Raw genomic sequence first — 25,636 nt, forward strand, 5'->3', positions numbered from 1 at the left:
GGAGAAATGGTTTCACTGAAATTGAAATAAGGTTTGGAATTCTGTGAATTTAACGAAATACGGCAAGATTAAAGGCCATTATCAGGTGGGCACTTGCCTGGGGTCCCTGCTGATCTACCCCAGATCTAAGCCTCTAACACAGGATGCCAGGACTGGCAGCTCAGTGCAGCAGAATCATTGCAGAACTGTGTAAGACCAAGAACCAGGTTTATGGTTTTACAGCCAGCCAGCCATGTCAGAGCTTTCAGGCTGTAACCAACAGTCAAGACAGTCCAAGAGGTGTGCCATTTCCAGTTTTGAATCTAGAGGTCCTAGCAAAATTAATTATGATTCTTACTGTATGGAAATATTTTTTTCCCCCAGAAATAAAATAACTTAAATATTCAGGATGAGATAAAGACATCAGATCATATAAAGCAAGTTCAGAAGTGAAGTAATCTTATCTTTTTTTCTTTTTCATGAGAAATAGGTTTATCATATAAGTTATGTCTGATACGTATATAAGATGATTAGATATTCCTGAAATAACAGTAAAGTTTTACATAATTTTGGCTAAAAATTAGTTGAGAAGCTAAACTCTACTGTTCAGTTACACTCAGAATAAGCATCTAAGGAAGATAATTTTTATGCTGTCTTTATATAAATGTCTTAGGCACATTGTCATATGTGAAAAGTAAAAAAAAAACCCCTATACTAACACTTGATTCTGCAAAGGTTCTGTTGAAGCATCACTGAACCACACAGCCATAGAAATTCTCTTGCTGAACAGGATACTAGATAGTAATTTCTCATTGCCTACAGTAAAAATGAGAGGAGCAAACTCTGCATGCTGCCAGTGATTATAACTCTGTGCCCTCAGTATGCTGTTGAGGCAAATAATGAACTGCTTTCATGGGATAGTGTTTTATATGAGGATTTGAAGGCATTTCTCTTAGTGCTGTATTTAATGACAGTACAGTTTATTTATAACAGTTTATAAAATTTTACAGTTGCTCCTACTCCTGTTTTGAGACAAAATTGGTAACAATTTGTACTAAGATCTGCTAAGACCAAGAAACAAATAATTTCACCTTATGCAGTTGAATCTATATCAAGACCAAATGCACTAGCATTTTTTGTTGTTATGTATTATGAAACTAGAGCAAAACAATAACTTACCCTCTGCAGTTACTGGCTCAGATTTGCGAGACCTCACTGTAACGGAGGCAGATTTAGACAGATCAGTTCCAGTCCTCCAGACACGTACCTCAATATGGCCAGCACTCTCATCAACGTAGTATTCATCATTTCCAAAGTAGAATGCTGGTTCTGGGGGAAAGAGAAATAATGTTTATAAATGTTTCTTTACCTTACATTGAAGGTAATGAGTATCAAATCCACATTAGACAATGGGGAGCACTTCACTCTTCTCAGTAAGTGAAATACAGCCTTTTATTAAGGGTTAGAATTTTTTTAGGTATTTTTGGCTTCTTTTCAAGTATTGGTTTGCCTGTTTCAAGACAGCAATTGTTGTATCAGCACTGTGTTCTTTTTCTTGCCTCCTACATTTTCAGCTTTGTGTGTCAGCAGTTATGAATCTGTGTACAAACCCAAATGTGTTATCTCATTAAACTTATTTGAGTCCCGTGCACAAGCCAGAAAATTCCTTGCATTTTTCAATTTGGTGCAAGCAGACAGAGGTGAATATAGATAATGAAACCTTAAGTTGAATGTCCTCATGGATTCCTGTAGCTAAACCCAGACTGGAACATGATATATATCTGAAGCTGCTTTTGGAAAAAATTTCCAGCTAGCCAAAGGGGCAAATACTTAGTTCCCCCACATCCAGCATTTAAAACAAAATCAATCTTATTTCATGTAAGCTGTAACATGAATAGTATTATATCTTAATATTTAAGTTCCACAGTCCATGAGAAAAAAGAGCAAAAAAGCAAAGGAGGTTAAGTGTTATCCCACTCAACAGACATATTGTTTATCGTCATGTTTTCCTCCCTTTTTCAGTTTTTCTACCTATAGCAATTTACAAAGTAAACAGGCTTAATAACATAGCCCAACTTCATCCTGGATATATATTAGGTCTCCTTTTCTACCTCTTCCATTTCTGTTTCAAACATGCAAGAGTAAGCACACACAGGCAATGCCTCAGTTTTCCCGTTATGCAGCAGAAATCATACCTACCCTCCCCAACGGCTGGGATGTAATTTAAAGATGTACACAAGTTCTTTTTGTATTTAAGCAAAATTTTCTTATGTTGCTTAGTGAGAACTTATTATAATCATGAGGTTACATTATCATAAATGTGTTTGAAAATGCCATACAGCATGTGGCCAACTTAATTTAAGTTGACAAAGATCACAGCAGTTAATCAGTGCTTTATCAGTGGCACTATGAATACTTCCCCTTCCTGAAGCATAGAAAAAAAAAAATCAAAGAAAATGACTGGAAAAGTTTATCATTCTACAGAGCTATGCCTAGAATACATAAAAGGTACAACTTACCCAAAGGAGGAGACATAAATCCTTTTTAATGGTAAGTGAAATTCGGGCCATCATTTCCATGATTCAAATTTTCTTAAGATTATATGTATGTTGAAAAATCTATGACTTCTATTATCATGGAACAAATGCTTTGGAATTAAAGAACCTGCTTTGGACTACAGCTGAGCTCAATAAAGCAAAATATTGTGAAGACATTGTATCTTGAAGGTTTTGGAGAAGCTTGTAGGATAATCAGACAAAATATCTACGCATTTCTGAAGTACTTGAGGCCAATCTGACTGACTACACAGTGTATGGCAACAACCTCCTCTGTAGTAGATTGCTTATTTATTTTTATAGAAAATTGAACAAATTAAAATAGGAATTTAATTAAAACTAACCAGAAGTAATATAGTTAGTTATTAGTAAGCCAAAACTTAATCTGAGAAGTGAGCAGTTAATAAATATTTTGGAATTGCATTCATGAGTTAAATTGGAAGTTTTGGAGAACATAATTTTCTCTTCTGCTTTCAAGATTTTTCCTGTATTTCACAACTGCCAAAGCTAGTAAACACCGCCCCCCCGCCCTTAGATATTCCACATCAGTGAAACAAATCCAGCAGCCTTTTTATTTATCTGCTAAAACCAAAATCATGGGTTTTAACAAATTGATGGAATTGAATGTATTTACCGGAAAATAGTTCAGACTCATAGACCTGCTTGAGCATTATCAAGGACATCAGCCTTTGCAGGATGAAAGACAAACTTGGTAAATGTATAACTTTGGTAGATGAAAAGGTTTTCAGTTCCAAGTTAAATTTTTTTTATTCAACATTATGTGTATTTAAATGTGCATGTGTGTTTGAGTGCACAGGCATACAAACATCAGTCTTACATTATTTGCCTATAGGGACTGGTTGCCAGAAACATTTTTAACAGATGAATAGGATACACTCTCTGGACCTTTTTGTATAATTACTATTAATTTTGATGACAGTTCTACTTGCAGAGATACTGCAGAACTGGATATGAGATCTGCAAAGAAATATGCCATTTCAGACATACAACAATCTTCTAAAATTCTCAAGATGGACAAAGACTCATCCAGCCTCTGGAGGTTAAAAATACACAATGCCTACCAAATGGTGATGAATGTGACAACAGCTAGATAAAGGCTGCTAAAAATATTATCAAATCTAATAAATTTCATTTCTTAATCAATTATTCTTAAAGTTTAACACTCTTCCCCAAGTCTAATCTCATTCTTATAACCATATTCACTCTATATTTATGTCCCAGTGGTTCCGGAATTAGATCTGGACTTGTCTGCACCTCATTTTAAACATTTAAGTGAGAGGTACTCACACCCACAGCCTGCTTGCTCTCAGTTTGCAAGGACAAAGATATGCCATTACAGAGATTTCCAGTATAATAAACATACAGAATGAGGTGGAGTGGTTCAGCCACTGCAGTGAAAAAAATTTTAGGAGATCTGGAAGAATCCCCTTCTGCTCACTGACTACCCAGGGAACATAAATGATCTGCCTTAAGCTAGATGGAAGATATAAAAGAAAATTTATATTTCTTGCAGTGTTATCCTAATGCTTTATTTACTGCTGCTGCAGAAGAATCTCTGTGCACTGTTTATTCCTGTAGCCACAACCGAACGCAAAAATGCCTAAACCCTCAGTTAGCTTGCCTTGTATTCCAGAGTGAGGGTTTCACACTTTTTGAGGCATGTATCTTCAATGAAAGACACATTCTGCATGGTTACCCATCCTAGGAAACAAATCCTTACAAATGTTTTGTAAGTTCATTTCCTGTAAGCTGTGTTAGTAGCTCCCCAGGGGAAGTAGCAAAGCCAAGGTACTAACAGGGAAAGCATTGTCTTTCTCAGGTCATGGCTGGCAAACACTCTGCTCAATGACTGCAGGCTCACTTACGGCAGTTCTTTAATCTAGTAATCACCCCGAAGAGAGACCACTGCAAATTTAATGGTTCCTTTTACAGAAATAAGAGGAAGGGTTTTTTTAAAGTTTTTTTGTTCAGACCCACAGATTTCACTGGCATGAAGTTACAATAATCAGAGGAGAAAGGTTAGGAGCTTTAGTCCCAGGTTTCTTGGCACAGAAATGAAATCTTTGTCTTGCCTTTGTGCTTATACAGTCAGGAGCACAGATCAACTACAGCACTAGTCAGTCCCCAAGCAGGAAAACAAACACACTTCTCATACTGTCAGAAATAGCTCTATCTTTGAATATACATTACAAAATCAATGCAATAGCACAAAAAAAAAAAATATTTCCAAGGAAGCTTTTGTTTTTAAAATGGTATCCTTACAATCTGCTTTAGAAGGACATGGCAAAAGAGTAGGTTGGTTATAGGATATGTAAGGTGCCATAATCGTTTGGGCTGCCCATGCAAATAATCTGCGAGGTGGGCTATTTAGGACAAACACAAAAGAACAGACTTGTCTTGCTGCCACCTTGATAAGCCTTAATACTAAAGTGTTTTTCGGTGATATAAGCTTCCAGTGAGAGATACGTATATATATGTATATCATCTCAGAAAGAGACAAATAATAGAAGAAAACAGACCTTCCACTCAGACATATTTAGATATTGGAACTTGAAACAGTCATTACAACTGAACTCATGGTTGATCTTTTCTAGTGGTGTTAGACCATTTATTCCTGTAAGCTTTTGCCAATGTTATGATGTGATCATTGTGAGTTGCCAGAGCTAGCAGAAATCTGTTGTAGTAATGCAGAAGGTGCAAAACAGGGCTTTGTAAACCTACTAACTTGTTCTGGTACAGTCTAGATATGCTAGTGCAATGCTGAGTCCAAATTAATGAGCCCTGATGGTTGACACAGCTAATTAGCTTGAACATAACAACAGACAAACAAGGCCAGATTTCCTCTGGATCTGATCTGATTCATAAATCCCTACACAATGCTTACTTGCATTTCAGTATCACAGTTAGCATTAAATGACTGAGCTGCTGAGTCGATAACAAAGAGACTCCATCCTTCTGAACATGAAGTGGGTGAGTTGTAGAGAGACCAGTTAAGAACAAGAGTTCCATTAAATGTGAGAAGGAAGAGGCATTTACTATTTAATAGCAGTAAAGGTCAACTTCTGTAATCTTTCTCATATATGCATATTAATGGGAACAAAGTATAAGCTCAGAAAAACTCCCTTATAAAAAGTTTATATTATAATATTATCAAAGAGGACTTTTAACATTTGAAACTAGGTAGCACTATTCTACAGCTATATACACATCCTTGAACCTATGCAAGCAACTAGGCTTGCCTTTAGCACAATGAATTTAATTTGCTAAGTCATTTATTTTTGCTGAATGCTGTAGAAGCAGAGGTCAAGATTACAGTCAGAGCTTAGTTCTGGAGCAGGTACCTATTGTGCAAATGCCAATAGCTTTTTATTTGATGTGGTCAAAACAGATTACTTTCAAATTCATATGTTGCAAAAAAGAAAAGTTAACTTTCATCTTCTTAGCACTGTTGTCATAACTTTTGCAATCAAAAAGTAAATTCACCTCAGAATCAAAGTTACTAGTTGCAGCCAAAATGCCACACACATTATCTGAAGCAAATAACATCTACATTTCCATTTGTCTCAACAGCTCATTTCTGTCTAGCAACTTACAATGATTTTTTAAATGATACTGCAAACATTACAACAGGTAAAAGGACAGACTCAAATTAATGCGACCCTTACCAAACTCAGTTATACTCTGTAAGAAAAAAAACCATTTTTTAAATATAGAAAGTCAATGCCTTACATTGACTGGGCTGTTTCATCACTGAATTACTCTTATTTTATGCAGCTTAACCCCATAATTTCAGTAGAGTAACACCATATGAATCGAGATCTATAACTGCTACGAACATTATGTATAATTTATTTTTAATTAATTTATGATACAAACTGAGTCAGTACAGACGTTTACATTTTAACTCACCCTTTATGTTAAAGTGCATCCATGCTTCAGTTCCTTTACACACAGTACCATCACAAGCAGCACCTGCCTAGCAGGTCTGGAAGCCATATCTAACCTGTCTGCTACATGAATAAGTAAAACTTAAATGTGAGCAAAGTAGCACAGTAAAGGAAGTATACTACAGCCCTAGCTGCAAGACTAAGGATGGCAGTAAGATGGCTACAGCGATACCCTATATCTGACCACGTACTCTTCCCTTCTTGTCTGTCCCATCTGTACTACAAGGACAGCCTGCAGCATAGTTTGCAGCCTGAAGAACTGAGATAAACCTAATTTTGCTTAACATCAAGTTGCAATTCATAATGGTTCAGTAATAACTAGATGGGCTACAGAGAATGTCTGAACCATGGAATAAAGACATCTGAGTGCATGAAGCCATTCTGTAGCTCAACTCGTTCAAGATGCGTGCCTTTAAACTGAAAATGGATTTTTTAACAATTAGTTAACTATTATGTACAAGACGGTAATGAACGGTCTTACATTGTCTCCCAGCTATAACTGGCAGTTCAGGAGAAAGACTAATGTGTGAGCTTGACTATTATAAGTGACCTTCTCTTGGACACAACTCATATACCTTTGTTGGTTTGCTGAGAAACATTGCTAACTTTCCAAAATACTAAATTCATATATATGTGAATTAACATATATGTGAAAGTATTTATTGACAGAAATAGTACTGTTATGATCCTTGCACGCACCCTCAGATTATAACATACAGACCTTGATACCACTGAAACTATCACAGGTGCCAGAGGAGCTTCAATGTGCAGAGTCTGAGGACAGGACCAAAGTTTATCAAGCTCCAATCATTTGCCCAAACTATTCCAGAATTCAGATAATTGCCACATTTACCAATGCAAATAAAAATATAAAGACTAATAGCTGAAGAAACAAACACTTTGGAATTTGAGGAAATACCCAAATGTGATGGTACTGCCTGCAGCAACCGTCTGATATTCACATACCTTTTTCATACTGGCTAGACCTCCCACAGAGCATGAAACCAACTCAGATTCTTCTACATGTTCTGTTTTTTAAAAGAATGAGATTATTTTTATGTAAGACACCCAGGAAATGGGATCCATAACAAATTCTCAACAAACTGATGAAACAGAGGCAGGCTGATAAATGGCAAGGCTTGGCAGTAGTATCTAAATATACCACACACAAGGTACCTCACAAGGAGGCCAAGCATGAAGGAGCTCACAGTCAATGATTCATACATGAGATAAGAAATGATGACTCCTACAGACAGAAATAGTTGGAGAAGCTGAGCAGCATTTTAGAAATCAGGCTACATGAAGATATAGCATGTAGCCATTTCTAAATGTTTTTCACATTTTAATTGAGTGATTAGTTTACTATTGGCCCTTGCGGAAAAAACAGTGTGTAGAAATGGTCTGAGGGTAGTAAGTCTATTTGCAAAAACAGTTTTTCTGAGAAGAATATTTTCAGGTTTTCTCTTCAAATCATGTTCCTAACTCCTAAAGTTATATCTAGAAACACAACCACCAAATCACAACAGATCATTCTATGAATATTTTCTTTATAGTATCTTGTAACATCACACACTGAAATCATGGCCCTGATCTCTAAGGTTTTAAGGCTTGAAGTCATAGTGATGACAATCATATTTTCTCCCCAGCTGAGATTTCCACTGGTTGGGTAGTTGTATTAGTAAGGCTTTTGAATGATAAATAAGTGTTTTGTTGTTTGGTAAGGAGAGCTGATAGGAAGATGTCGAGGAAATTGTGGAGACTGAATAGCAAAGATAGAAAAGACAGAAAACCTGGACCTTCCAAAACATAAAAGCAAATGCATGCTGAAAATGGGTGAGCTCCTTATGCAATGAAAGCTATTAGACTTTGAGAAAAAAGATATAACAAGATTCTAAATGTCAAAATAAATCCAAATTGTGAATTTTCTGAGACTAATTTTTCATAGAATCACAGAAGAGTTTGGGTCAGAAAGGGACCTTTAAAGAGCACCTAGTTCAACTCCCCCTGCCATGGACAGAGACAGATTTCATTATACCAGGTTACACAAAGCCCTGTGCAGCCTGACTTTGAACACATCCACTGATCCACAACCTCTCTGGGCAACTGTTCCTGTGTCTTATCACCCTCAACATAAAAATTTCTTCCTTATGTTCAATTAAATCTGCCCTCTTTCAGTTTAAAACCATTGCCCCTTGTCCTGTCACTACAGGCCTTGCTTAAAAGCCTCTCTTCAACTTTCTCATAAGCCCTGACTATATAATGAGAGGCCACCACAAGGTCTCCCCAGAGCCTTCTCTTCTCCAGGTTAAACCCAACTCAGCCTTTCTTCACAGGAGAGGTGTTCCAGCCCTCTGAACATTTTTGTGGCCCTTCCCTGGACCCACTCTAACAGATCCATGTCCTTCCTGTGCTGAGGAGCCCAGAGCTGGATGCAGTATTCCAGGTAGGGCCTCACAAGAACAGAGAAGGGGAGAATCACATCCCTTGACCGGCTGGCCACACTTCTTTTGATGCAGCCCAGAATACAATCGGCTTCCTGGGCTGCAAAGCGCACGTTGCTGGCTCGTGTCCAATTTTTCATCCACCAGTACCCTCAAGTCCTTCTGTGCAAGGGGGGATACCATACATCCCCCAGTCTGTACTGATATTGACGATTACCCCAACTCGGATGCAAGGCCTTTTACTTGGCCTTGTTGAACTTCATGAGGTTCACATGGGCCCCCTCCTCAAGCCTGTCAAGGTCCCTCTGGATGACACCCCTTCCCTCAAGCCTATCAACTGTGCCACTCAGCATGGTGTTACTTGCAGATTTGTTGATGGTGCACTAAATTGCACTGTCTATGTCATTCATAAAGATATTGAATACCATCGGTCCCAGTACAGACCCTTGAGGAACACCACTCATTAGTGGTTTCTGTTTGGACATTGAAACATCGAGGGTAACTATTCAGACATGTCCATCCAGCTAATTTCTTATCCATCTAACGGTCCATCCAACAAACTTGTATCTCTTCAATTTAGAGGCAAGAATATTGAGGGGGACTGTATCAAAGGCCTTGAAGAAGTCTAGGTAGATGATGTCTGTAGCACTTTGTCCACTAATGCAGTCACTCCACCATAGAAGGCCACTAGATTAGTGAGGCATGATTTGTCCTTGATGAAGGCATGCTGGCTGTCTCTAATCTCTTCCCTATTTTCTGTATGTTTCTACATATCTTCCAGAAGGATCTGTTCCATGATCTTACTAGGCACAGAGGTGAGTCTGTTAAATTAATTTTAACCAAATGAATTACAAATCGGAATCTTATCAAAGCATCAAATGTGTTTGGTTTCATTAAAGAATAAATGAAGAAGGGAGGCACTATTATCATAACTATCATGACTACATATGGTGCATAGAAGAGGAATAGCATAACCAAGAAATTAAAAAAAAAATGCTATGTTTTCCAGGTGGCTGTGGTATTTCTGTATCATTTCTGGCACAGCTTGTACCACATTTTTTTAAAGAAAATTATGATTCTATCTATTCTTGTGGATAGTTAATAAATCTGTTCTTCTGCCTATATGCATACACACACCCTTCTGGCTTGGAGACATCTTAACCCTATCACAAAATAGACTAAGAAAGACAGTGCTCCAATTCTGACTTTAGATTTTTAAACTTTTACTGTTCAGTCACAATGTTATCTTGAATTTGCTTAACCAGCAGAAACAATTTCTTACAGGCTTTTTGCCCACATATAACGAGAACACATTTAGCCCACTGAGTTCTGAGAAGAAAAATATGCAAGAGATCTTCCACACTCCCTTTACAGGAGCTAATGTTGAGAATGGAACTTGGCAGAGAAGAGAGAACAGAAGTGAAAATAGAGCAACAGCCAGACTTATCACACAAGCAGAGCTCTAATGACAGAAAATATGCTCTGCTGTATGTTAAAAGTTCTTGAATTCTCTCTTTTGGTCTTCTAACCCCATTGGTGTGAGAGGGAAGAGAAAAGAGTTGCCTGACAGACAGTAATGTGAGATAACAACTAAGGTAATCCTTTAAGGATTTAAACATTCAAAAGGAAAATCAATGTCATTAAAGCCCAGTGGGGTACACTGGTTACTCTGTTGTTCAGTATCTTTTGGATCTTCAAAGACTGATGAGTGAAGTGTTAGTATAAGCAGCTTCAGAGGAAGCAAGATGATCTGCAAAAAAAACCTTAGGAAAACAATGCACCAAGATGTTCCACAGAACTTGATTATCCACATGTTAAATACACAACACTAAATTCACTCCCTACAATCACAAGCAACCAAGAACAAATGATAAATTTAGAATGGTTTGCTAGGCATTCAATACATTTTCAAATATAATAAATATTAATATTTATTTATATCTATAATAAATATAAGACCTGCAGTACAAATAACAAAGCCATGAAAAAATAAAACATGCTACAGGAAGACTGGAGAGAGAAAGATGTTCAATGTACTCTTGAGTGAACTGTCATAAAACAATGATCCATTAGGCTCTGGAAAACAACGTCAGTAACATAAGAATGCTATTTCATTTAACTCATTCTATATTTAACAGAAAGTATCAATTTTCTACAGTTCCTGTAAATTTGTACCTTCTGCTTATCAACTATTTTATGTGCTTTGAGTACAAAACTCAAAAGCTGTTTCCCACATTTCCACGCTTTGCTAGAAATACTGCTACAATTCACACAGAAATGTAATAATGCGTTATGTCAGCTAACCGTTTCAGAACCTACAGCAGTGAAGACTTAGAGATACACTGCTTTGCCAGCTGAGTCCTCTATAGTAAAGGAGTCATCTGAAAGAGATGTGACAAAGTACGGTAAGCAGGTCATGAGGAGCCCAGATCATAAAGTTGGACTATATACCTAGTTATTAAGCAGCCAACTGAATATGAGATTAATCTAATATTTGTAGTTCATGTATATAATGTGTGAGTTTGCACCTGCAGACACACACATGTAATAAACTGCCAGCAACAGATAATGTTGGAAAAGTAAATCATAAATGTGCCTGGTTGCCTCTATAGAATGTCCTACTGTAAGATATGACAATAATTTATTTCTGTGACAGACATCAAAAAGGGACTTTCCAAAATCTTTAAGGCTATCACCATAAATTGAACATTTTTCACTGTGTTGAACTGGTGATAATTAGACACTATAAGTAAAGAAAACTGGGAGTATAACATGTGTCATAAATTGGATGTCTTCCACCTTTTCCCTTGATTAGTTGCCAGTCTGGCCACCTGCCATAGACTGGTGAAAGGGGAGGGGTCACACAGAGATTTTACCTAATGAGAGGACAAAAGAAGCTAAAAGCTGCACAGAAGTGCCAGAGGCATCAGTCCCACCAGCACAGTAAAAATAGAAAAGGAAGGAAGCAGTCAAAGGTGGATGTATAGAGGAAAAAAGAACAACTATCTCACTATTTTAGTTATCTCCAGAGAACGGTGATGGATACTTTGCTAAATTATGACTCCATTCTTTAATATAACAATGGGCATGCTATGCCTATAGTGTTCAGGTTGTAACTAAAATTGGACAAATAGACCAGCAGATATTAATCACTGAGATCAACCACCCAGACATTCAGTTTAAGGTTATGGCATACTTATTTTCAGAAAGAAAAAAACACATTTGATGGCCTGCCTTGGAGGCCAGTGGAAACAATGAGATTCCAGATAAACTTGTGAGATAAGGATGTCTCTCTAACAATGTTACTAATAGAATATTTAATTATCATCAGCTGGAAATTTGGCTCAGTAGATTTAGTTGACACTGTATGTCTACTGGGAGCCAATGCAAAGCATAGCTTTATGTTGCCTTGCACTGTAGACTTTCTGCCTCTTTTCAGGCTATTGGTAGTAAACATTAACATAGACTTTACTACTCCAAGCAAGCTGGACAAGTGCTAGTGGCTACTGATTTCCAGAACATAGTCTAAGGTTTTCCAAAGCTTAATTAACTGTAGGGGGAGTGACAGTAAGTGTTTTAAAGAAATCTCCAGAGGACTAAATAATTAATCTGTTCTGTTTGATCTCTAACACTGGCTTTCCATGTTATCATACCATGATCGTACCATCATCCAGTTTACTCAGCTGTAAAATATTCCCAGATAGTGCTATCCTTTCCCCTGTCATGTGGATGATATGAGTGATCGATTCTGTTGAGTAGGTACAAAGAAAATGGTAAGCAAACCTCTGAGTCCATTGCTTTCCCAGCCCTGATGTAGAAATGTCCAGAAGTCTGAACGACTGCTTGCCCATCTAATGTGAATGTAGTGGAACAAATGTATTTAATGTACTTCTTGCTGTGAAGAGCATGAGGCTTCAACAATTCCACTAAGGCAAGATGACTGTCAGCCTGGCTGTAAGGCTGGGTGCTCTCATGGCAACACTAAATACGGTATCATGGAATTAAAATCACATGGGAAGATAGCCACTGACACAAAACTTGATGCAAACAAAATAATTGTAAGCATTCTCCTCTTAGCTACAAACTTCCAGCTCTGCATTCATCACACCTCTTCTCTTCGGGTTTCCAAATGTGACTACAAACCAAGAGTTTAAAATTTGCCCGTGATACAAAACAGAGTAAGCAAAAAAAGAGTCCAAACAGCAGCCTGGCCGTCAAAACAGTTGACTGTGAGAGCAGAGTTTCACTTCAAGACTTGTTGCAAGGACTAAAGCACATTTTGTATTGGACTTATTGCACACAAGACAGCGACACTGTTGGAGTTAGAACCAAACTACAGGCAGCTCATTCCCAGATGAACTAACAAAAGAGTTTGGTCTCATTTTTTTTCTTAATATATGTGAAATTATTTCAGTCACAGCTTCAGTTAGAAAAACAAAGAACACTTCTAGGCTGACCTTGCTGAGTTGCTAAGTCCCTGGGGATTAAGGTATTTCCATGGAAGACTGGGGTCTGGGTGTTTTCAGGGTCTGAGTCTAAACTCCAGGACACCTCTCTCCAAGGAGAATGAAAAGTGCACAGTAACCTTATCTTCCTTTTCCTAGATGCACAATATTGATCTATTATGTAAAGTGCCTCCTCCAAATGAACTTTATGCTGAACTCTGTGCTCTCCATGCAGGATAGGTATGTCCTTCCTGAGCCAATCAAGTGACCTCAAATCCTTCAGGGATTTCTGTTGATCCCCCAAATCCTTGATGTGCATGCAGACAAGTAGTTGAGCCCACCAATTCCGGCTAGATTTAGAAACAAAAGTCCACATTTGCATGGAAAATAGTTGGGTATTTTTGTCTGATTCTGGACTTCATCTTGAACATCTAAATACCTAGTGAAACACTCTCGAGCATTCATTTCTTTAGATTTCAGCTAGATTATTTTCAATTTTTCTTTAGAAATCATAATTATATTATGAAGCAGGAATAGCTACGTATGTTTTTGTTGTCTAATGGCATTTCAAAGTAGGAGCTGTTTTAACAAAAAATTAGAAAAAAATCTTTCCTTCATGCCCAGTAGTGCTTATCACTTTGGGTTGAATGGCAAGTTAAATTTCTAAGGCTAGGGTTTATAGGTACTGTCAGAAATCAATGTATTCAGATGCACCAGATATTCACAGTGATTGATCTCAACAGTTCAGATACTTCTAGGATGGGATGGTTCCTGGGAGTACATCTGTCTTTAACTATATTAACTATAGGAGGACCCCAGCATAGCCTGCTTGAATGAGATGGCTAATATTGAGTGAGATTACTGCTACCCCAAAAATGGATGATTTGCATAGGTCTTTCCCCTGAATGCTTTTCTTGTAGTGATTCATGGTTAGTGAATATCACCTCTGACTCAAACAGATCCACGTTTTTATTTTTTAGTGCTTAAACTGTAGTGACGTGTAAGTTTGAATCCAAGATCTCCAGGCATAATTTACTTTGCTGTGTATTTCACTAACTTAATCCTTTTCCTCTTTTCTACCTGTCTTCAGCTTCAGGACCTATCAGGAAAAGTCCCTTCCGAATTAAGAAATGTCCCAACAGCAGCACTAATTTTAAAATCACCTTTCACAATATAAAAATATACCTGTGCATGGTCTACATACTATGTTTTTTGTTTTGTTTTTTTTGTCCCAGATTTTGCTTTGGCAGCACAGCACTACTGTATAATCCCCAATTAAAGTATTCAGTTGCCAGGAATTTAATATACTCTGGTTCACTACAAAGTTGAGCACACCTCTTTTATTTTTTGTTTATTGTCATGATTGTATAGCAACTCAGCTATTTTAGTTAGACCCTAAGGGCCTTTCTAGAAATAAAAGAAGAAAAGACTTTGATGATAGGTACTGAAGGTGAATGTTTCCTAATTAACTTGCACTGAATGCCAGAGGAGATAAGGTAATGTTGGTTGTGCTGATTTGACTTCCATAGGAAAGATCTCATGTAGTATTATTAAACTTTGACCTTTGCTGTTTGTATCTTTTGACCTGAAGAAGTCCATGCATAATGTTAATCCTGTCACAGGACTTGGAGAAATCACAACTTAATGACATGCTGTGACATTTGTCCAAAGAAGCTTTGTTAAATAGAAGATGAATTTAAACAATGAGAAAAATATATCAGTAGATATGAAGCAAAGAAGTTAAAGTGAACTAAAGAATTTAGTATGACATTACAATAGCTCATAGGCTATTATACATGTGCTAAAGTTTTAACCCATCTCTATCTGAGGCATTTTCTGAATTAAATTTTGATGTTAAAAGCTGAAGAAAATGCTTTTTATTTCACATAAACACATTTACATTTATTAAAATTAATGTTGTGCACTGAAAATAATAACCAATGCTTCTTAAAATTCCCTGCTTATTATGTAGAATTTTAATCATGACTGCCAGAGTGTTAAATTGCTCACACATTACACAAATACGTGTGTGTGTATATACACAATCTGAAAGAAACATACACATATATATTTCTTTCTCTGTGTGGAGACATAAATAGATATGTAAGGTATACCGTAATTTATCTACTCTGTAGCCTGTACTCTGCATTTTATAGAACAGGCAGCACAACAGATCTCAGATGAAAAAAGACACATACTGACTTTTCTGTTATTGTGCATTATGGTTTTGTGAAAAATAAATTCATTTTCATGTTTTCTAAATTCATTCTCATGTTTTCTAGTGGCAGTGTTAAAACAAAGGAGATTTCCCTAATATGTTGTGGGAGTCTCATAAACAGTTAAGTTGTACACTATGTTGTGATTGATTAACTTTCATAATTTCTTATTCAAAGTCAGTCAAGGTTACAGTTATAATGATTGTATAAGTCGAGGAATTATAATCTTATTTTAAATGCTAAAAACAGTATCTAAAAGTGTTCCCTCCCAGGAAATAAGGTTCTACTGAAGATAGACACTGTAATTTCAGCTTCAGTTCTCTTTTAAACAGTCTCTTGGAGAAACATTCTCCCCATCCCAAACTTTCCATATATATTTTAAGCACTCAGAACACTTTCAAAAGCTGGGTAATCATCTGCTTCATGGATATATTTTTTTATACCTACTCTCCCAATATTTTGTATTCTGCTATCTACAAACAGTAAAGTTCATGAATTCTTCAAAATTATTCAAAAAATCAAATTGTTGCAAAAAACCTACACAAACCCGTATTTGCCATCACAGCAAAGTCAGATAAACATATTTCTATTTCAGCTTGCATTCGATATATGATCTGTTACAAGAAGTGTTACTTCAAACTTTTGTATTCGTTAATGATATATGATTATCCAAATACTTCACAGAGAAAACAAAGTCACCTCTGTCACAGGATTACATGTGAGAAATTTCAGGCAGACTGAGTATTTATGATGTAATTAGATGGGTGTCAACTTCCTGCCTTTAAGAGCTGCCTTTTATACTCTTAACTAGGGAGAAATCACTGTGCTGATAATAAATGTCTATCTTGGCATAAGACTTTCAAAGATATAATTCCTCACATTTAGGCTTCAGGAAATATGACAGTGTCACAATAGATGGTTTATGGCCTCACAGAGAGGACTAAAATAGCTTATCCGTATTCCTTTCACAGAGTTTCCAGTTGGTATGTCAGCTTCTAAAATCCATGCATAAATAGGGCAATTGTGCCAGGAAGCCTTTTTGCTACCACTCCTAGAAAGAAGAAAGTTGCACCACCCATGCTAGGGACACTGAAGGAGACACTTGAGGCTGCAGTAGTATTTACATGAATTTTTGAAAGCAGTTGGTGACACAGTGTGCTGATTCTACTGTTCCTTAGTCACAGACCTCTCTAATCACAAATAGAAATGTTCTTTTCAATGCAACATATCAAAGCTATCGACCACTTGAACAAAGGACATCATTTGGTCAGCATGTCCTTACTGAGGCAATTGCTAAAATAACATTACTGACTTTTGATAATTCGCTTTACTAAAAAGACCAAGGCAGCATACATGGACACTTCTAGGCAGAAAGTTAAATGCAGTATCAAATCAGAAGGACTATAGCTTGCCTCTTAGCAGCTGCTATATGGCTTCTAGTCCATCGGGGATTCTCATATGGCCCTTTGGAAAGTAATGCAATGGGCCTGAAGGCTTGTGGACATAACCTCAGAATCACACATAAATAGATGCCCATGAAAGGTGATTTTTTGGATTACATCTGCTACTGTGATAGGGAAAGGTGCATCTCCTCACTCCCAATCACTGCTTGTGTGACTTTCTCAAACCATAAAATATCAATACTAAACACTTTAAAAAACCCGCATTGCTTTCTAATAGTATTTTCAAATCTCAAGATGGAAGCAGCATGTGTTTTAACCAACAGGAAGAAGTGCAAAAATCCAATTTCTACATGCTGATTTGAATATGATATTGATACTATTTGTAGTTTCTGTCTGGAACTGGGAATATCACTTTGTTAAATGATGTCTTACCATCATCCTTGTCAGGTACAATGGTAATTCGAGTACTTGGGAATTCTGCACCAACTCTTCCACCCATTGGCATGCTCAGCAAAACATCAAAGGTCTCAGCCTCTTCATACAAGGAATCATCTATGATGACAATCCGACACATTTTTTCTCGTTCGTCTTTGTCAAAACGTAGAATGCTGTTGTGATCCTCAGGCCTGGATATGTAGTCGGAGTAAGAAAGTACAGAGGTTGGGGCAGTGCCAGATGCTGTTCCTGTGGCATAAAAGGAAAACAGTCACTATACATACCATGGTTACAATGATCTCCTCACAGAGGCTGAATCTTATTTCATTACCTTTTAATTTCTATTTACTTTTACATTACAAGATGGGCTGAAACCTTTGACCAGGCTACATTTCTGAGATCCCTGGACAAACTTCTTCTGTATATAATGCAATGCAAGCACATGGCTCCTCAAATTAATTTCCAGTTTTCCAGTCAGAAGGAATATTGTAGTCTATCACAAAAGACACTGACAAAGGAGACCTAGTGAGGATTAACAACTAACTCCCTTTGTATATTTTACCCAGTGAAGATATCGGTGGACCAGAAATTATCTATACAGCTAGAATTTGATGAAAACAAATTATTTTGATTCCAGGTCACCTCACCAAAAATGTTGCTTCAGCTGTCCAGATGAAAAAAAATAGTAAAAGCACAGTTATGCTTACTAGAGACCCCATGCTCTGTGTGGATTTAATTAATAGGAGACTGAAACATAGAGGAAGGAGAAGCACAGCAATTAAGCACTATTATTTTGTAACTTTTTTTTAAAGATACAAACAAATAAAGGATATCCGTGGCAATCACTGCAGTGCTTTCAGTTCTCATCACTTCCAGATATATGGGGCTGATATAGATAAAGAACACAGATCCTCTTCACCTCCTAACAAATGGCAGAAATTTGCAACATGATCGTTTCTCATCTGTATTCAATAATAATCCAAGACAGACTGAAAAAATGAATACATTTCCAGCTGAGACTGAAGATATTTAGATGAAAATGTAATTAACTGCTATAAACAATTTTATTATACGATAGATAGAACAATTCTTTTTCCTTTCTGTCTACCGTTTTTGCCTTTTTTTTGTTCTATAGTAGATTCTGTTACCATGTTGTGTGTAGCAGATAACCATCAGTTCCTGGCTCACATCTCCACTTCTTCTGACTGGAATGAATAATTCACCAACATCTTCTTCAATAGTATAGGTGGACTGAGGAATAAAGACTGTTGATTCTGCAAAGAACAGACATATTTATTTATGTAGATTTATGGCCTCATAAAGTCACCTATAAAATACCTAGGAGCATTTTAGCATATTCTGAAGTGCAACAAATAACTTGTATTTATCAGCAATAGTGCTAATTTTAAGAAAAACTTGGAGGGTGAGAGAAGTAGAGTTTCTTAGTCTTTCAGAAATGGAAAACAAAATCAGATCACTAGGTCTGAATTCACAAGTCCTTATTAAGTAGTCTCTAATCTGACTAATTTACTTATCTAGGGTTACTTGTGCAAGATAGTGTTTGGAGAATTTGTCCACAAGGTCTATATTTTTCTCATTTCCATGGTATTTCTTTATTAACAGCTAATCACAGAAGTATCAGTAGTATAGCTCACACACAGGCAGTGGTTCTGCAAGGCCATTCATTAACTTACTACATCAAGATAACTGAAAATCATTTGGCATTGAGGATGCAAGATGGAGCTCCTGCTATCTTACTCTAACTTGGACACTTGATTTGAATCGGCTACACATCTACTCCTGTTTTACTCAAAGGAGACCTAGCCAATACAGTCAGCGAAGTCTAGAGAGCAGTCTCACCCTAAAATTTATTGGACCAAAGAATGTCAGATGTGTTTTTCAGGGAAAGAAACACTGAAATGAATTTTAAACTCTTCATTATTTTATATTCATATAATCATATTGCTGTTTTATGCTGTTAACTGGGATTCAGGATCCATTTTGTTCTTATTCTCTCAAAAACTCAAGAACAAAAGGTGGCTATGCATATGATTATAAAGCACCTTTACAGTTTCATTAATATGACTGCAACCCAAACAGAATATAATTCTGTATAATATTAAATCAAGTGGTATCAGCTGACTGCACAAAGCAATTCTTTCCAATATTTCAGAGTACTTTGGCAAACAATTTTCTGAAAATTGTCAGGTGATTTCTTTGAAAACATGTTCCAGGTTTTATTTATCCAATTGGAAAATACTAGCAGCATGACTTAAGGTCAAAAGACTGCCTTAAAAATGCTGTAATTCAGGTTTGGTAAGATCTAGACACTTTCACTATTCCAGCAAGTCAAATATTCAATGTGAAAAAAAACAATCCCCTACCTTTTTCTTTTAAAGTAAAACAAGATGTAACACCCAAAACCCCCATTTTGTTAATTTTATTTCTCCCTTTAGAATTAAGTTGACAAAATGAAAAACTCTATCCTAAAAAAAAAAAAAAAGCGAAAAAAAAAAAAGCAGCAACCTGATTTGTTCTGTTTTCTGTCTCCTATTATCCTATTAGGAGTAAAATGACACTATAAAACTTGAACTGACCTTATGAACAACATAAAAGCTCAGAGGAGAATGATGTAGACAATGTCAGCTAGTGTAAGAAAGCACATCCTTATGCAATCTCTTTTTGGAATAAAACATTAACTGATGTCCCATACACCAAGGGCTGGTACAGCTTTCCAAACGAGCTCACTGTTTTGGAACTAAGACTACACCATTCAAATAAATGAATTTGAAAATAATTTTCACTGGAAGCAGAATAAAACTTTTGATGGTTTCTATACAGTTAGCAGCTGAACTTGTACCTACCCTGTGCTCTAAAAGACGATTAGGAAACCTAGTCCTTCCCCTCAAAATTCTCTTTATATTCCTTCCTGTAGATATTACTTGATTTGCAGTTGTGCATTCAATTTTCTCTTGCGCAACTTCACTTTATGTATAATTACTACAAATTCTCTGGGACTGTGAAAATTTTATCTTAATATAAGAAATAGAAAAAACTATCATTGGCATTAAGAAGACTCAGATAACTATCTTGAGTTGTGCTATCTCACTGATCATAGAAAAGACAGATGTAACACATTTTCAAGTAATTTCTGTGTTTCATACATACTACTTTTCAAGTTAAGCACTATTTTTCTCAGTGGCTAAATATGGATGATGATCATATAACCTCTAGTTTAACTTGCGCTATGAGCGAAGAAACCTCTGACAGTTTTCCTGCGCAGTCCTCTTCAAATGTTAATCAGGGAAGACCACATAAAAGAAGCTGTTACAGTCATCCAATACTTGAAAGATCCCTTAAAGGACAGTTTTGTGTGACCATGGCCCATGAGTTCAAGTGTCTGGATGCAGCTGAAAAGCAAAGCAACCAGAGCACATTCTACATTTTTAGGGGTTTTTTTCCTCAGCTTCTTTTTTCATTTACATTTAACCATAACTGTATCTGTTCTTGACACAGCTTGTGCTGTACTTGGTCTACTGAACCTTACCCTTACTGACCTCCCCAGCTTGACATTAAGGCCTAACTGATGCGACTAGTTTGCTTCAAGACCCAAACCAGCCTGGACTTTCCTGTACCGTCCTCTCTCACAAGAATTATCATGGCAGAGTAAATCCAGTCAGCCTCCAGCCGCACATGCAGATACACTCTGCTTGCAAACACATTGAACTGAAACCCTATTATACATAAAATGAAACCGAAACTAAACAAAACAAAAAACCTAGAAATAATATATCATAGGAAAAATGCAGGCATTTCATCAAAGCATGCTACCTTAGTCACATATTCATTAATTACTTAAAGTGATAGGGGACAAATGGCTACCCAATGCCCAGGCCTGCCTTCAGAAATATTCTGAGGGAAGGTAAGCTTTACTATCCACTATTACTAATAGCATTTGTCCTTCAGTCTATCTTCTGGTGTATGTACATATTGGCAGTACAGTTCTGGAAAGGTTCTTACCATCTCCTGGGTCAATAATTTCCACCGTGGATACATATGGAAACTCCAGAACTGCCATGACAGGCTCAGAAAGAACAATTTGAAAGGACTCAGACTGTTCATGTTCACCGTCACTCAAAATCCGTACTCGCCACGTAGCTAAGGTTTGGCCAGGATTAAACTGCACTTGCTTCTGGGCTTTTCCTCTGAAATCCTTATCTTTCTTGGCAGTACCATCTTTGGTGCTAATACCTGCAAAAATCATAAATTTAGGTCATTATAAACATTACTTACATTTTTTCTGTCATTTTTAAACAAAGAATTTTTAAAAACCATACTTCTCACAACCCGAGAGTATTCAAGCCAACTCCAATTACTCTTGATCAATTTTATGCTAGTGTCACACACAGCAGTGGAAGTGTATCAATTAACATTATGAAAGACAGTTTGGACAGAATTAGACAAAGCAAAGCTAAATGCTAGAAAAACTCTACATTCTCCAAGGTTTCAGTCAAGTTTCTGTTTCTCTGTAATTCAACTATGGGTGCCCAAAAGGGCCAACAATATGTTTTCATGCCTTTACCTTTCTGGGTTCTCTTCTGTTCCAGAACTTCTAAATAACATGCTGCCTGAAACCCTCAAAAATATTTATTTCTCCTAGAAAAAATCAAAACACACCTGGAAAGGGGAAAGCTAAGGAAAACACAAAGACACAAAAGGGTAAAACGTACAGAATAAGGATGAAAGATGTAAAATCTGAACCATTGTGGTCATTCCCACTACAATAAGTATTTTTTTTTAAATGATCATCCTCTTATTTCAGTGTTTGCATAATGACAATTATAAACTGTAGTTCAGTTGAAACTGCAAAGCCATAAGATAAAAATCAATACAGCTCATCCCACAGAGACAACACAGACCTTACAGCCTCAAATCCAGGATGCTCTAAAATGGATTTCATTGGCACTTTCGTCACAGTTTAAGGCTGTTTAACAGGCCCACATGGAAATTAGACAGTCCTTCAGAACTATTTCTAACTCATGCATTTGGCCTTTGTTTGAACCCCACAGCACCACTCAAATCTTAAAGGTCTTTCTCAGGTTTTCAGAAAAAAATTCAAAACTTCTCCCTTCTCTGTTTGTTTCTTACAATGGTGTTAATTTATTAAACCATATAATCTTTCCCTACACAGCTTGCCTTTCTTGCTTCCTGCTTGTGCCTCTCTTCCTAAGTTATAGCCAGTATAACTTAGCATAATATATAGCCAGTATTTTACATAACCTATAACCCTTCAGACCCTTTGGCACTACACATGGACCAGAAAGGCCAGCAAGCATCTTAACCAATATCTTTTAAGTTCTTTGCAACTCTGTAATTCCATTTTGCAGGTGGTCAGAGGCAAGTTATTCAAACTGGTTTTGCTGGATTTTGAGTCAGCTCAATTCAGAAGCTGAGCTTGAATCCGTAGGTAGATAATTTTGTAAACTAGTTGTAGGATCAGAAGTCAAATCAGTATCTGTTAATCAGCACCAGTAACTAATTTAAACCACACACCTATAACTTTGCATTTTATTGACCTATTTTATTCTTTTACTTTAAAAGAAATATATTATCAAAGTAAGTTCACTGTTCAGGATGGAGTCTTTTAAGTTAGATCCAGTTATTTTGTGCCTATACTCCTTATATCTCATGCCAAAATAGGTATCCTAACTACATCTCAATACCTAAACACAGATTCTTATTCAGAAAGAGACCTAAACAGAAACCTGATTTCTAAGCATGAACTTGTGCTCCATGCCAGGTAAATGCTTACATATCTCTGCAAAACCAGCTTTGAACTGAGTGCCTTTTCTCAGCAGCGTAAGCTCGTCATAGGTTTCAACATGAAACTGTATAAGAATAATGCTCCCTAGTCCAAACGCATCACCAGGAAAAGGATGGGAACAGATCCAGAAACTACAGACAGGTGTGAGGTTGCAGGATGTGATAACATAATCTTTTTTCACCTTTTCACTCCCCAGACACTGCAAACAGCTTTCAACACCTCCTGTATCAGCCTCAGTTGACTGCCAACATTGACAAAAGAAAACGAGCCTAATGGTCCTAGCTGCTAATCAGACCAGCTCACAATAGCCTTCCTGGAGAATGATCTCTGCTTATTGTTGTCTTTCCAATTGCTACAACTGTTTTTTCTCATTACAGGAAAAATAAAATTCGGACAGGAACTACATTCTGTGAAACAAATACAATTGATACCACTGTTGGTATCAATCAAATCAGAGAAAGGAGGACTGGGTCTTGGGCTGTTAAATCAAAAATTAACCGCAGAAGACCAAAAAGAGAAAAGTGAAATTTTCATCATATAACTAAAGAAATAATATCTTAGCATAACAAAACATACTTGCTTTAATAAATAAACATACTCCTTTGAAAGTAGCTTGCTTAGTATGAAACACCAGTAAAAGAAAATAGTTGTATTGATGCATTTTATCATCTAGCTGGCCAGTGATTTATAGAAGCAACTGATAAGGTTAAAATTGAACTTACTTATAAAAGAGGTTTCTCCAAGATAACCTCTCCGTTTAAGAACAACATCAAGATATTTGGAGTCTTCATTTACTAAATAGTATTCCTTTTCTAAGGAGATCCATGCCCAGTTTAGGCGAAAATGTTGATTCTTCAGCTTATTGCCTCCTGCAAAACAAAATAAAAATTCATTTTTCTTCTTCATCAAATACTACTCTGTCTTTGGAGGTTAATGTAACCTGTACCCTGGGTAAAAAGTGTATCTTACCTAGACATCACAATCCAAAGATTTTGAAGATTTAAAACTAAGAAATAACAAGTAAAGAACTCAACCATGAAATGTTCAGTGCATATAGGAACAAATTTTATCTTAGATGCATACAGATTAATCACATTCCTTACAGAGTATGCTAATGTTCTTCTTTTTCAAGGGAAGAAGAACAAGGATTAATAAAAATATATTTAGGATGCCTTTTTAGAAATTACAAAAGGTGCAGATGATCCAAGTTTCTGCAGAACTGTATTGGTATTTCTAAATAACACACAGCGTAGGGCATTATGCAGAACTTCCTCAATATGATCAGGCTACCAGAAGCACTGGAAGACCCTTAGTATCCTGAGAGACTGGAGCTGATACCTACCATCTTTTAGACTTGCATGTACCCATGCAGCCTGCTTCTAAAACTTGCTATTTTGTTCACTAAATCCAACAATTTCTGCTCTTACTGGTTTAGAATTTATGCATTAGCACTGTATGATTTTAGGAACAGCTTTCATGTCTTCCTAGGAAATGGTTTCAATAGGATTAAGTATACCTGATACACACTGCAGTTTATAGTTATGCTGATGCCCTCCTAAGTTTACATGCGTGTAACCGTTGGGTTAGGTATGATTGCCTGTGCCACCTAAGAAGATTTAGAGAGATATAAATGCTTATTGGAATTCTCTTATACTATTTTGCAATGAGCTATCTTCATGATATGATGAATGCCCCCAGCTAAGTAAGCTGCTGAGATGTTTATTGAGAATCAGTTTTCAATAGACCACAAGATGTCTTCACAGTTCTTTTTACACAGGCACAACTGTAGCAACATATTCCTGGTGAAGAAAGCAAACTCCAAGGATCCCTTCCAAGGTCTTGACTGTAGCAGCAGCACAGCAGCTTCCTTGTGGTCTCACTGTGCATTCAAACACTGGGAACTGAAAACACAGGACAGCAAGCAATGCACTAAGCTAGGGAAACTGAATAGTTAACATGGACCAAGTCAGCATCTCTGGCTGGCAGCCGTTGATGGCATTGTCCTTAAGTTGAACACTATTTCCTTACACAATAATTGGAAGAACCTTCACAGTCCTTCTGAAACAAAAATGACCATATAGTTGTCAACAGAAGTAGGCTCTGTTTTTGAAGCCAAAGCAATGCAGGAATACAGGAAGCATCCCTCAAAACTTTTGGAGGGGATGATATGGAAGTCATTTAACTCCAGCTGCAAAACACTGAGCACCAGCCTAAAATCTGAGCATGTCTCAGCCTAATCTCTTGCTCCCAGCAGAAATGAAGCTGTTGTGTCTACAGTTAATGGGTTTTGTACAACTGTAAAAGAACAGGAAATACTGATTGAAATGGCTCTCTAAGGTCCAATTAAAAATGCTACTTTTTTTCAGTTGA

At 36.8% G+C, this 25,636-nt stretch overlaps 1 protein-coding gene across 1 annotated transcript in view; it reads right to left on the reverse strand.

The window, feature by feature from the left end:
* FREM2 (FRAS1 related extracellular matrix 2) overlaps positions 1–25,636 on the reverse strand; it is a 143,082-nt gene that overhangs the window by 40,794 nt on the left and 76,652 nt on the right. Inside the window, exons 3-7 of the mRNA XM_027790674.2 lie at positions 23,989–24,135; positions 21,463–21,693; positions 18,591–18,716; positions 17,440–17,691; positions 1,159–1,308 (exon numbers count right to left, since the gene is read on the reverse strand). Of these exons, the coding sequence (XP_027646475.2) occupies positions 1,159–1,308; positions 17,440–17,691; positions 18,591–18,716; positions 21,463–21,693; positions 23,989–24,135 (906 nt within the window). The remainder of the gene's footprint in view (positions 1–1,158; positions 1,309–17,439; positions 17,692–18,590; positions 18,717–21,462; positions 21,694–23,988; positions 24,136–25,636) is intronic.

This window comes from Falco peregrinus, chromosome 4 (genome assembly GCF_023634155.1).
Source record: "Falco peregrinus isolate bFalPer1 chromosome 4, bFalPer1.pri, whole genome shotgun sequence".
Lineage (NCBI taxonomy): Eukaryota > Metazoa > Chordata > Aves > Falconiformes > Falconidae > Falco > Falco peregrinus.